General features: G+C 38.6%; 1 protein-coding gene across 1 annotated transcript; it reads left to right on the top strand.

Annotated features, from left to right (window-relative positions):
- The first annotated feature begins 5,692 nt into the window (after window positions 1–5,692).
- On the top strand, window positions 5,693–8,906 carry edf1 (endothelial differentiation-related factor 1). Its single transcript, XM_069710773.1, has 5 exons — window positions 5,693–5,950; window positions 7,087–7,138; window positions 7,369–7,529; window positions 8,045–8,138; window positions 8,247–8,906. Exons 1-5 carry the CDS (start codon window positions 5,873–5,875, stop codon window positions 8,306–8,308), a joined length of 447 nt encoding a protein of 148 aa, XP_069566874.1. The 5' UTR covers window positions 5,693–5,872; the 3' UTR covers window positions 8,309–8,906.
- Window positions 8,907–10,641: the final 1,735 nt, after the last annotated feature.

Below are 10,641 nucleotides of genomic sequence, written 5' to 3'. Positions count from 1 at the left end.
TGGTCTCTGAGGTGGCACTAGCAATAAATGCAGCCGTACTATAATCACAATCAGGGTCCAAATAACTTCTTTTTTTTCCCTGTTGGAAGCTAATGATCACAAACGAGGGGTGTTTTATTAGCGTTGCTTGTTGAATTAAAATACAATCTTCGCTTCAGCTTTGTTTTGTGAGCAGAGCAGTTCCAGTGGACTACGAAGGACTTTTACAAGTGTTTGTTCTATTTGAAAAATGTGAAGCTGTTGGAATCATCGTTTATCGTTTTGGTGTTTTTTTTTTTGGTTTGGTTTTGTTTGTAACGCACACTCATTTTGAAACTCACCATGCCAATGTCATAACTGGGTTCATGTTACTGCTTACTATAATGCTCCGTGACACTACAAAATCTTTATGACAGTGTTCCACTGGTAAACGTGTAAATGCATACTTAACTGTACAGTCGAGCCTCGTCAGCGAGGGGAGGCTTAAACCCACATTTCATTTTAGATATTGTGGCACTATAAAGGATTTAATGTTTAAAAGGTCACCGTCTTCTCGGAAAGGACTGCTTTCACTTGTTAGGTCTGTCGGGCGTGGAGGCTTTCTGCCTCTTATCCCTTCCTGCAAAGGCTCTTGATGCTTCTCATCATTGTACTTGCACCAAAATGTTGCCCTGACTTTTTTTTTTTGTACTTTTAAGATGCATATTTCTTTTCTTTTCTTTTTTTTTTTCATCAGAGGACCAGTGCTTTCTACAGCTGATCCAGCATTCTATTTATCCTACCTGACCTTTTTCCTTTCAGGTATTTGGTCATTACGCTCCCTTGTTAAAAAAAAAAAAAAAAAAAAAACTTATTGAAAGAGAAAGAAATAAAGCAGTTGTGATTTCTTAAATGTACTGTTGATTCTGTATTCTCGCTATGATATTAAAATTGTGCCTCAAATTCTTGTGAAAGCAGAAATTATGGGGAAATAATTGTACAATCGGGACTGCTAGCGGAGGTTTTATGGAATATCCAGTGTCCCTGATGGAAGTAGCTTTAACAGCGTACTCTATACGATACTCTATACCACAAGCTTAAAAAGAGTTTGAAAGTTTTAGGCTGTGCTGAGGGGACATCTGTGTGCTCAAAACGGCAGAAAAACTCAACTGGAGGCCACAGACCAGCAGCTCCTCCTGACATCCGAGTACTGCCAGCTCAAAATTCATCATTATATCAGCTGTAAGCGTTCTCCTAAGAAACTAAGTTTATCTTTGTGCAAATTATGTTGTACTCATCTGCTTAGTCACTGCCTCACAAGTTAGTACAAATGTTTTACAATACAAAGAGTGTCTTTTTACAAAAGCTACACCTTTTGTGTATCCTATTCTCATTCAAACACTGTCAAAGGTTAAAACCAAATTTCCACTTTGAAATTAATTATTATCAAAACAAAGTTGGTTTGCATGGACAGTTTTGCTATGCATGGTTCTGCCATAAAACCATATTTGGAATAAACATTGTCCTGTTTCTTTGTTTATCCTTTAAACCGTGGAATCCATGCAGAAAATGGTTTGTAGATGAGCTGGATTACAAAACAAAAATTCTTTGGTGGTCGCTGTAAATTCTATGTGTTTGCATCTGTTTGCAGTACAGGATTTAAATGTAGAGAACCAGGCATCAAATGATAAAAACTAATATTTTATCTATTTTAAACAAATCCCATAAAACTGTGACAATATTGTTGAATGATTGAATTGATGCTTTAATAAAATATTTACGCAAATAGATTTTTAATAAATGATCATTAATATTACGGCTATAAATGGCATACTATAGTATGTCGTCCAAAAAGAGATTAAAAAAAAAAGTAATGTTGTCCAAAAAGTGATAAAAAAAGGTTGTCCAAAATATTATAAATACGTTATTATATAGCCTGTGGTCCAAAATATCATAACATTTTCATATTATAGCATGCTGTCCAAAATATCACCAAAATGTGATAAAAAATAAGACAGCATGGAGTAGAACAATCAAAAAGCAGGATAGAATAGACCAATCAGATACCAGCATAGAATAGACCAATGGGAAAGCAGGCTTAAATAGCACAACATAATTTTTTAATTCACAATTTCAAATGGTTGAAAAAGCACAGTTGTTGTATTGCAGACCATTCATTAATTCAAGCCTCGTTTTTGATATTATTTTGTTATTAAAGTTCACTAAAACTGCAGAAAACCAAACGTATTTTCTAAGTTTCGGTACTACACTGAACTTTTTAAAGTTTGTTTAGTGTTATATCAGAAGTAAACCTTCTAATAATATAATAATAATAATAATAATAATAATAATAATAATAATAATAATAATAATAATGCACGCGTGAAAATCAGGCGCCGTGACGTCAGAAGTGTCCGATTCCGGATATTTCTGCGGGACAAAGAGGCGAGTCTGGACGGACAAAGTTTTTTCTTCGGAGGGAGAACTTTCACCGCAGGATTTATTGCAGATTTACCTCCAGAGAGTTTTGGGGGTGTTTCTACGTCACAATAAAAACAAGGTAACTTCGCTTTTGTTTACAACGTCTTGCCGCAAGCGATGTTTAAATGACGAGACGTGCAGGAGCAGTTGAGAAGTGAGTGCTGTAAAGCAACTGGATTTCAATTTGGCAGCCATATTTACCTGGATGCGATATATTTTTCGTAGGATGGCGACGGCGTGATCCTCCCTATTCTACATCTGATTGGCCTACTCTGATATTCTCGCCCTAACTCTAACCAATCGTCAGTCTTCCTTCCCTTTAACCTAACAAGCTCAGCCAATCAGACGCAGAGGAGGGCGGGCCTTGTGTTCGCAATCCTAGGAAAAAAAAATTAAAATCCTGTTTTCTGACATGTTATTGACTACACAGTTAACTGATTCACCTATAAAACAGCTGACAGAATAAACAATGAAAGTTGCCGTTAGTTGAACGTTTCTTTGTCCTGTTGATATGGTTGAAGACTTATATTCTGTTTTTGGCACAGCTTTACTAAATGACATTGTTGGGGCCCAACCTAAACCTTCATAGGACACTTCTGATCACAGCAAACCCTATCTAGGGATATAAATAACACATAACAAATTAAATTTGATAATCATCCCGTTGCAACAATTAAACAGCTGGAAAAACCAACAGTTTGCTGACATGCTCCCATATTTTGAAGTCCTTTGCTCACACACTGGCCATCAGCAGAGCAGTTTGAAATGTATTTTCTCATGGTTGACTGGTTTTAATGATCACCTGTTATTAAAGTAACAAAGCACTGCAGCACAGAGAGGTCCCCTGCAGGAAATAAGTATATATATATATAAATAAATATACACGTACACAAGTATGTATAGAGTCAGAGCTCTGTCTCCCTCTGGTGGCCTGTACCCACTAAATGAAAAAAAAATAAATCTATATTTAAGAGTGTCTTCCTGGTCAATGACGATACATTTTGACAGGTTTAACGTTATATTATAAGTTCATCTTTTCTTTAAGTAACTGGTCTGTGTCTGCGACCCAGGATGGCCTCCAAGGGAGGTGTCAGGCCAGACGAAGGCCTGATGATGATGCAGGAGCTGGACGACCGTCTGAAAGAGCAGATTGACAAACTGGAGCATGTTCGCCTCACTGCCCTTGAACTGAAGGACAACTTGTCTGGGGTACATCAGTCAGAATCTCCAATCTATGATTAAAAACAGAACAAAAGTCATTTTGATTCAGCTCTATTGTGTTATGTCGTTATTTTCTTCTGTTACAGAGCAACGGTGATCTAAGCCAGTCTATCAGTGACCATATGGACTGGTTGAATCACCTGTCTGAGCGAGTGGAGACTCTTCACATGAACACTACAGTTTTTATTCAGGTGGGAAACAAGATGGAATTTCTGATGGGAAGCCAAAGTGATGTTTTTTTTTTTTTTAAACAGCACCGTGAATATTGTGTAACGCTTCTATAATAAATGTCAGCAGAACTAATAATCAAAGATTTTGTGCATACATGGTTCAGGGTGGCACTCATTTCCTCTTACCAACATTATCAGTGAAGAATGGGGGGGGGGGGTTGCCTGTCTTCTCTTAACATGTGAGCAGGATGACAGCGTTCGGGCAATGACGGAAAATAGACACAAGTGTAAACACCAACAACTGTTTTTCACTAACAGATTTAGGAAACAGTTAGGCAGCTGCAGGATGAATGCACTGAAGGCCATTTGCCGAAACACAAATTTGTATAAGGGTATACACCATGGAAATATAATATCATACTGAAATAGGAATGGGAAAGAGTTGGTCAGAGCCACTCCTGCAGGAGCTGCGTTACGGTGCCTCCTATTTACATTTTTATTTGTGCTGTAGAAGTGCAGCCATATTTACCTGAAGTGCACAAAGACCGGGATAGTAGTCCAGCCTTGTTTTTAGGTTGTGTAGAAAGAAAAAAAAACTTGTACATTGATGGCTTATTTGCATCATAATTGTTGCATATCTCTATTAAATAATTCAGATTTTCTATTGTCTGTAACTAGAGTTTTAACAAGAAAAGATTTGATCCATGTCAGTATATCTTACCTGGTAGAACAGAGCATTAGTCTCTTCACTGGTTTTTTTTCTTGTATGTTTCCAGATGAATCCAAAGCCTCGCACATGGGCAGGGAAACAGGGCTCCAAACATGGCTACCGATGGGGACGTCTCCACCAGGCGGAGGACGCGGCGTCGGAGTTTGGCTGGTCGCCCATTCGTACGCGAAGGAACAGCGATGCTGCCTCGGAGATGTCCTGCAACTGGTGACCATGTAAACTGTGTGTCAACTACGGTTGCAAAGTAGTGCAAAAAAAAAACCAAAAAACTGTTTGCACATTTAATTTTTACTGTTACATTTTCCCACATTGTCATGCATTGCATTTTACATATGACTTAACACTTTTCTACTTTTTCTCTCCCATGCATTTTGTTGCTCGACATGTTATATCTTTGAATAAAGGTACAGCCTACGTCAGTAAGCCTATGTTACCTTTGTGTATAGTTTGTCTGAAATTCTCCAACCTATTTTTTTAAAATTTTGTTTTAAATAGCTACATAAATGTTATTACATCCATAAAAGTGGCATAGGTGCACTCTTATTCAGAGTTATGTCTATTATCTTGGCAAAGGTGAAGTGCTCTCAAGGTAGGTAGGTAGGTAGGTACATACTTTATTAATCCCCGAGGGGAAATTTTTTTCGCCACAGCAGCATACATACAGAAGCAATAATAGAAACAATAGAATAAAATAATAGAATATAATAATATAATAGAAAAGCAATAAAATAAAATAGCAGTAAAAAATATAAATATAAAATATAAAATGCACAGTATATACAGTATATATACAGTACAGTATATATCTATATATATAATATACAATATGGATTTTGCCAGAGGTGAGTTATTGTAAAGTCTTATGTCAGTGGGCAGCAAACACGGGTTTTAACAAAAAACAAAAAAAAGAGAAATAACCTTTTTCTGTGCATAAAAGAAGTTAACATTATATTTTTAGATTAAGTGGCTCTTTAGTTGTTGTTTTTCTTCTTCTCCGTGTCTGATGTAATGTGTGTTTTAAACGTGAAATCAAAATCAACCAACCTGAAAACCCCAGTCGTCGCGAATGTAGGTCAGCGCGCTCCACCGGCAGAGGGCGCTGCGGAGACTGTCCTCTGTTCGCCCACACTGTTGTAAATAAAGCTTTGACAGAACGCGTGGGTGATCATTCTGGAAGGAGCATCTGATTCGCTAAAGCAGCTAAAAAAAAACAAAAAAAACCCCAAAAAGGATCACTCTCACAACACCGAGTCGGACTTGTATATTTTTATTTTATTTTTTTTGTATCTTCATTAAAACCCCGTCTGGAAACATGGCAGAAAGCGACTGGGACACCGTAACTGTGTTGAGGAAGAAGGGGCCGACCGCTGCTCAGGCCAAATCCAAGCAGGTAAATACAAAATAAAAATGCTGAAATCAGGTTTCATATGTTAAACAAACCCGAGTATAATGCTGATGCTTTTTTTGTTGTTGTTGTTGTTGTTGTTTTTTATTTAAATCTCGCAAAGCAGTTCGCGCACGTGGTTGAGTTTTGAACCGCGAACGTGCTTTCAGTTTAATAACAAGTTTATTTCTGACCGGAAGTTAGCCTAGCCACTTAGCTCACGAATCGCTAGATTTTTTTTTTAATTTTTTTTTTAGAGGATGTATTATACATTAATACAATAATAATATTAACGATTCGGGTTTTATTTATTTATTTATTTTTTTTTTTCTCAACTCCGATCTCCGGAGGCGACGTGACGAACACGAGTTCAGTTAGCTAACCGAGCAGCTGCGTCCACACCTGCACAAACACGTTTTTAAACAAATCGACCTCCTTGTTTTTGTGGGAACGTTTGGTCTCCATGCCAAAACAAAACATTATTTAAAAATCGTTACTGTAAATCCAGGGTGAGCGCGTGTTATTATTGAAATACATGAGCTAACCTACGTGGCTACATAGACATTCATTGTTTCGTCTGCTGACGTAATGAAATGATGTAAACTGATGAATAATAATAATAATAATAATAATACTTTCACTAATTTGTCGTGTTTACCTATTTAAAAACAAGGTGTCGCACATTGACAGTCAATTCTCGATGGTTCCGGTTTGACGTCACTGAGATTGACCGTTGTACCTGGGGGGGGGCGGGGCTTAACATTTAATCAATAAAGCTGATTGTGATTAATCCTAAACACTCAGATTTTACGTGAGCTAAGAATGAAAACAACAACTAGTCAAACTCTTGAGGAAAAAAAAATATGACAACGAGCAAAACGTATTTTTGAATGGAGGTGGATGTTAATATCAATCCATTTTGAGAAAAGCAGAAAGATTACTGGCCTCACCTCGTTGGAAACGTGATGGTGCTCAGGTGATCTTTTGTTTACCTTCTTCAACACACTTAGATAAGCACATTTGTTACTTTTTAACTACACGAGTAATAAAAAAAAAGACGGAAAGCTGAATAAAGCAATCTCCTGATACCTGATTATGTTTTGAAATTTTATGACTTTATGACGTCTTTTTTTTCTCTCCAGGCTATCACTGCTGCTCAGAGACGAGGGGAGGATCTCGAGACAAGCAAGAAATGTAAATTTCTGTTTTCTGTAGTCATTTTTTTTTTTTTTTTAAAGTAGACCTCCTAACTTGCAGCGTGGTCTTACATTTAAGCACTTCAGGGATTCCTCTCGTCATCCTACTCTTAGTCCTGCGGGAGAAGCACTTAATTACCTCGATGGTGTTGAGTTTGTGCAGCGTTTGCATGCCTGCCACCCTGCACGACGCCTCAGCATTACATCGTCTCGCCGCTTGTCTCGCAGGGTCTGCGGGGCAGAACAAACAGCATCTTGTGACAAAAAATACAGCCAAACTGGACCGGGAGACGGAGGAGCTCCACCATGAACGGGTTCCCCTGGAGGTGGGTAAGGTCATCCAGCAAGGCCGGCAGGAGAGAGGCCTGACCCAGAAAGACCTGGCCACTGTGAGTATACCGACTTCTCGCGCTGGCGTTGCGCAACATAAAGGCAGCGGGACTGCACAGCAAATTTCGGGCGAGAATATCAACATCGGGAACGACAGATAGGTCCTTGACTTGTGGCATGAATGGACCACAGCGATGCGGCGTCTGGGACGCCGCGGCGGAAAGTCTCAATTTAGTCATTTAAAAAAAAAAAACACAAAAAAAACACGTTAGTATCTCATAACAAGCAGAAAAAATAACACCGTGCATCAAATTCTAAAACTTTACACTCAAAACCCGACTGCCGAGTCGTCGGCGCCGGCCGGGTTGAGTCGAGCTCGAACACCGTTTTCCTAGTTTTCTCTGCAACGTTATAAAACGTTTTTTTTTGTGTGTTTTTTTTATCTCATTGTGAATCTTTTAATTCTGAACTGGGTTGTAGATAAAAATGGGTTCTCATCTAAACAGGCGTTTTACATTCTTAGGTAGTTTCAACCAAACTCTAAAATGATGTACCGCAAACTGTTTTTCCTCAGAAAATTAACGAGAAGCCTCAAATCATTGCTGACTATGAGTGCGGGAGAGCGATTCCCAACAACCAGGTCATGGGCAAAATAGAGAGAGCGATCGGTGAGCAGACTGTTAACTTCTTCTTTCCCCCCCCCCCCAAATAAAACCATCATGTTTATTCTGTCTCTGTTATCAGTTGTGTAAATGTTCATCTTCTGCCACGAATAGGGCTGAAATTGCGTGGGAGGGATATTGGCCTACCCTTGGAGGCAAAACCCAAGAAGAAATGAACACAAAGCCTCGAAATCAGCCCCCCCCCCTCCCCACACCCTCTCCACATCCCACATCCCCTCCCAACCCATCCCATTCCTGTAACCTCTAACTGAAACCTGAACCCTTCCCCTGCCGCCCCCATGCACTCAATTTCTCCTTTTTCCCCTCCCTCCCCTCCCATCCCTTCCTCTCCCCGGGCTGATATAACCGGCGTCCCGCCTGAGGACCTGGTGCTCCACTGCATTGCAGGCTGCAAACTGACAAGTCTGAATCACTCTTCCTCGACACACACAAACAAATGAATGATCGAATGCATTTGTAAACGTCACAAAGTCAAAAGTTCAGTGAATTTCCTTTCACCTACGTCTGCTTAGGCTTTGGCATGATGAAATTCAACCTGTTGAAAGCGATGTTGAATCATTTCAAAGGTGAATTCTTTTTCATGATCAAGCAAACTAGTTTGACTAACGTTTAATTCTGAGCATGATATTAAACCAAAAGTGCTTGATTGCATCTTTTTCACACTTCAGACAGTCGGTGGACGTCGTTAGTGTTGAAATGTTTAAATGCTGTGCTTTGTTTTGATCTAAAAATAAAGTTTGACAGTTCATGACATTTCTGCGTTTGAATTTGTTGTCGCCCTCTCTCAAGATTTCATAGCAAAATAAGTCATTTAAAAAAAATCTTTGAACATTGCTATGTAATTCTGGCAGGTAACGTTAAAAATGATTCTCGAACTCTGATATTTCTTATTTGTAAACGGCGACAAAGAACTCCATATTCAACGAGTTAGTACCTCAAAATAAAAATAAACTGCCAGAACAACTCAGTTTTTCTTAAGTTTGTGGAAGCATGTATTTGGTGCACCAAATTAAAAAAAAATTCAATTAAAAGTACACAATTTCACATCATTTTTAACCACTAATATTATTACAAAATCTGTAAGATTTTACAAAAAAATTTTTTTTTGAAAAACTAGACCAGATGGAAAATAACACCAAAAAAAAGCTTAGAGAAAACTTGCTATGGCCGTTAGATCTTTGGAAAAGGAAGTGAGATGGTTTTGATGCTGTCCATAACATGCTGTCTGCAGGTAGCGTCACTCTGCCTGTTCCTTATAATGGTAGCGAAAACCCTGCAAGTGTTTTAAGTGTAAAAAAACTTGTGAAAAGTTGTTGTTTCCTAAACTTGGTATTCCCATAAAATGACTATATTTGAATACCTGGAACATATCGGAATATAAATCTGAATGTAGTAGCAATATTGGGCCACTAGATGTCAGAATACTACCAGAAATAGATCCTGACTGCTGTCCTACTCGAATTAAAATACATTTTTCTTAAAATTGCTTCTAATATTTACATTTTGTTAACAACATAAATGGCAATCATATTATAAATAGAAAGAAACTGGTCCTGCCTTACAAATGTAAATGTTACTTCTGCTGGTAGATTCAAACGATGTCGATTAAGTATTGAAGCACCTCTACAGAAGAATGCTTTTAGTTTGTGTAATGTTTCATTTAAAGTCATAAAAATGAACCACATCTTAAAACTGAGACACACCTGTCACCCTGAAATATTCAGCAGTTGATGAAGCTGTGATGCGCAACGGGTTTCATTTCTCCACAGTGCCCCACTTCGTACCACGGGTTATTGATTTAAGCATTACTTCTGCCGGTGGTAATGCTGCCTTCTGTTTTTATTAAAGATTCATGGACCTTATTGTTGCAGAATAACAAAAGCAGCACGACGCAGGGAAGTGTCAGTGGGACAGAAACCATCCACACACTTGTGCATGATGTCAGTTTAAAGGCTGGTGGAGTGGTGAAGGACCAAAAGGAAGCTGAAGAGGTCGAGTTTACCAGTGAGGCAGTGTAAGCAGAGCAGGCCATAAGTCTGAAGGGAGCTGCAGCTATGTACTGTACACCCTCCACGTGGCCAAGGACGAGGTCGAGGGGATGATGTGTCTTTATAATTAATTAGAGAGCGATTCTCAGTGTTAGGAATCGCACTAATGGATGTTGAACTGACCGAACAGAAGCACTCGGAGCTGCTCTGTAATCACTGTAACTGCTGCTGTAACACGGTGAACAGAAAATTTGTTAGATAGCTTAGTTAAGGTCAAATGAACCAGCCATCGGTGACCATAAACTGTTCAAACTGTGAGTGGGACGAAAAGGTGAAATATGGGTCAGACAGATTGTGGATATGTAGTTAACTACTCTCATGCTGTCATGCTTGTGGTTTAGAGGGAAGTTTCAAAATAAATGTTGACATGCACATAAACATATGATGTATAAACAGTAACTATAACTTTAAAAATATATATAACTATATTTCTTGCCTTT

Source organism: Brachyistius frenatus, unplaced genomic scaffold (assembly GCF_029030835.1).
Source record: "Brachyistius frenatus isolate BFR_SWC_R1_liver_20210118 unplaced genomic scaffold, ASM2903083v1 Contig_94, whole genome shotgun sequence".
Lineage (NCBI taxonomy): Eukaryota > Metazoa > Chordata > Actinopteri > Embiotocidae > Brachyistius > Brachyistius frenatus.
This window is presented reverse-complemented; position numbering and strand designations above follow the sequence as displayed.

Bases quoted from the DNA above. Each gene is read 5' to 3' on its own strand.
- edf1 (XM_069710773.1), top strand. From the start codon at position 5,873: ATGGCAGAAAGCGACTGGGACACCGTAACTGTGTTGAGGAAGAAGGGG. The intron at 7,139-7,368 runs GTAAATTTCTGT...CTTGTCTCGCAG, and splicing joins TCTCGAGACAAGCAAGAAAT to GGTCTGCGGGGCAGAACAAA. The intron at 7,530-8,044 runs GTGAGTATACCG...GTTTTTCCTCAG, and splicing joins CCCAGAAAGACCTGGCCACT to AAAATTAACGAGAAGCCTCA.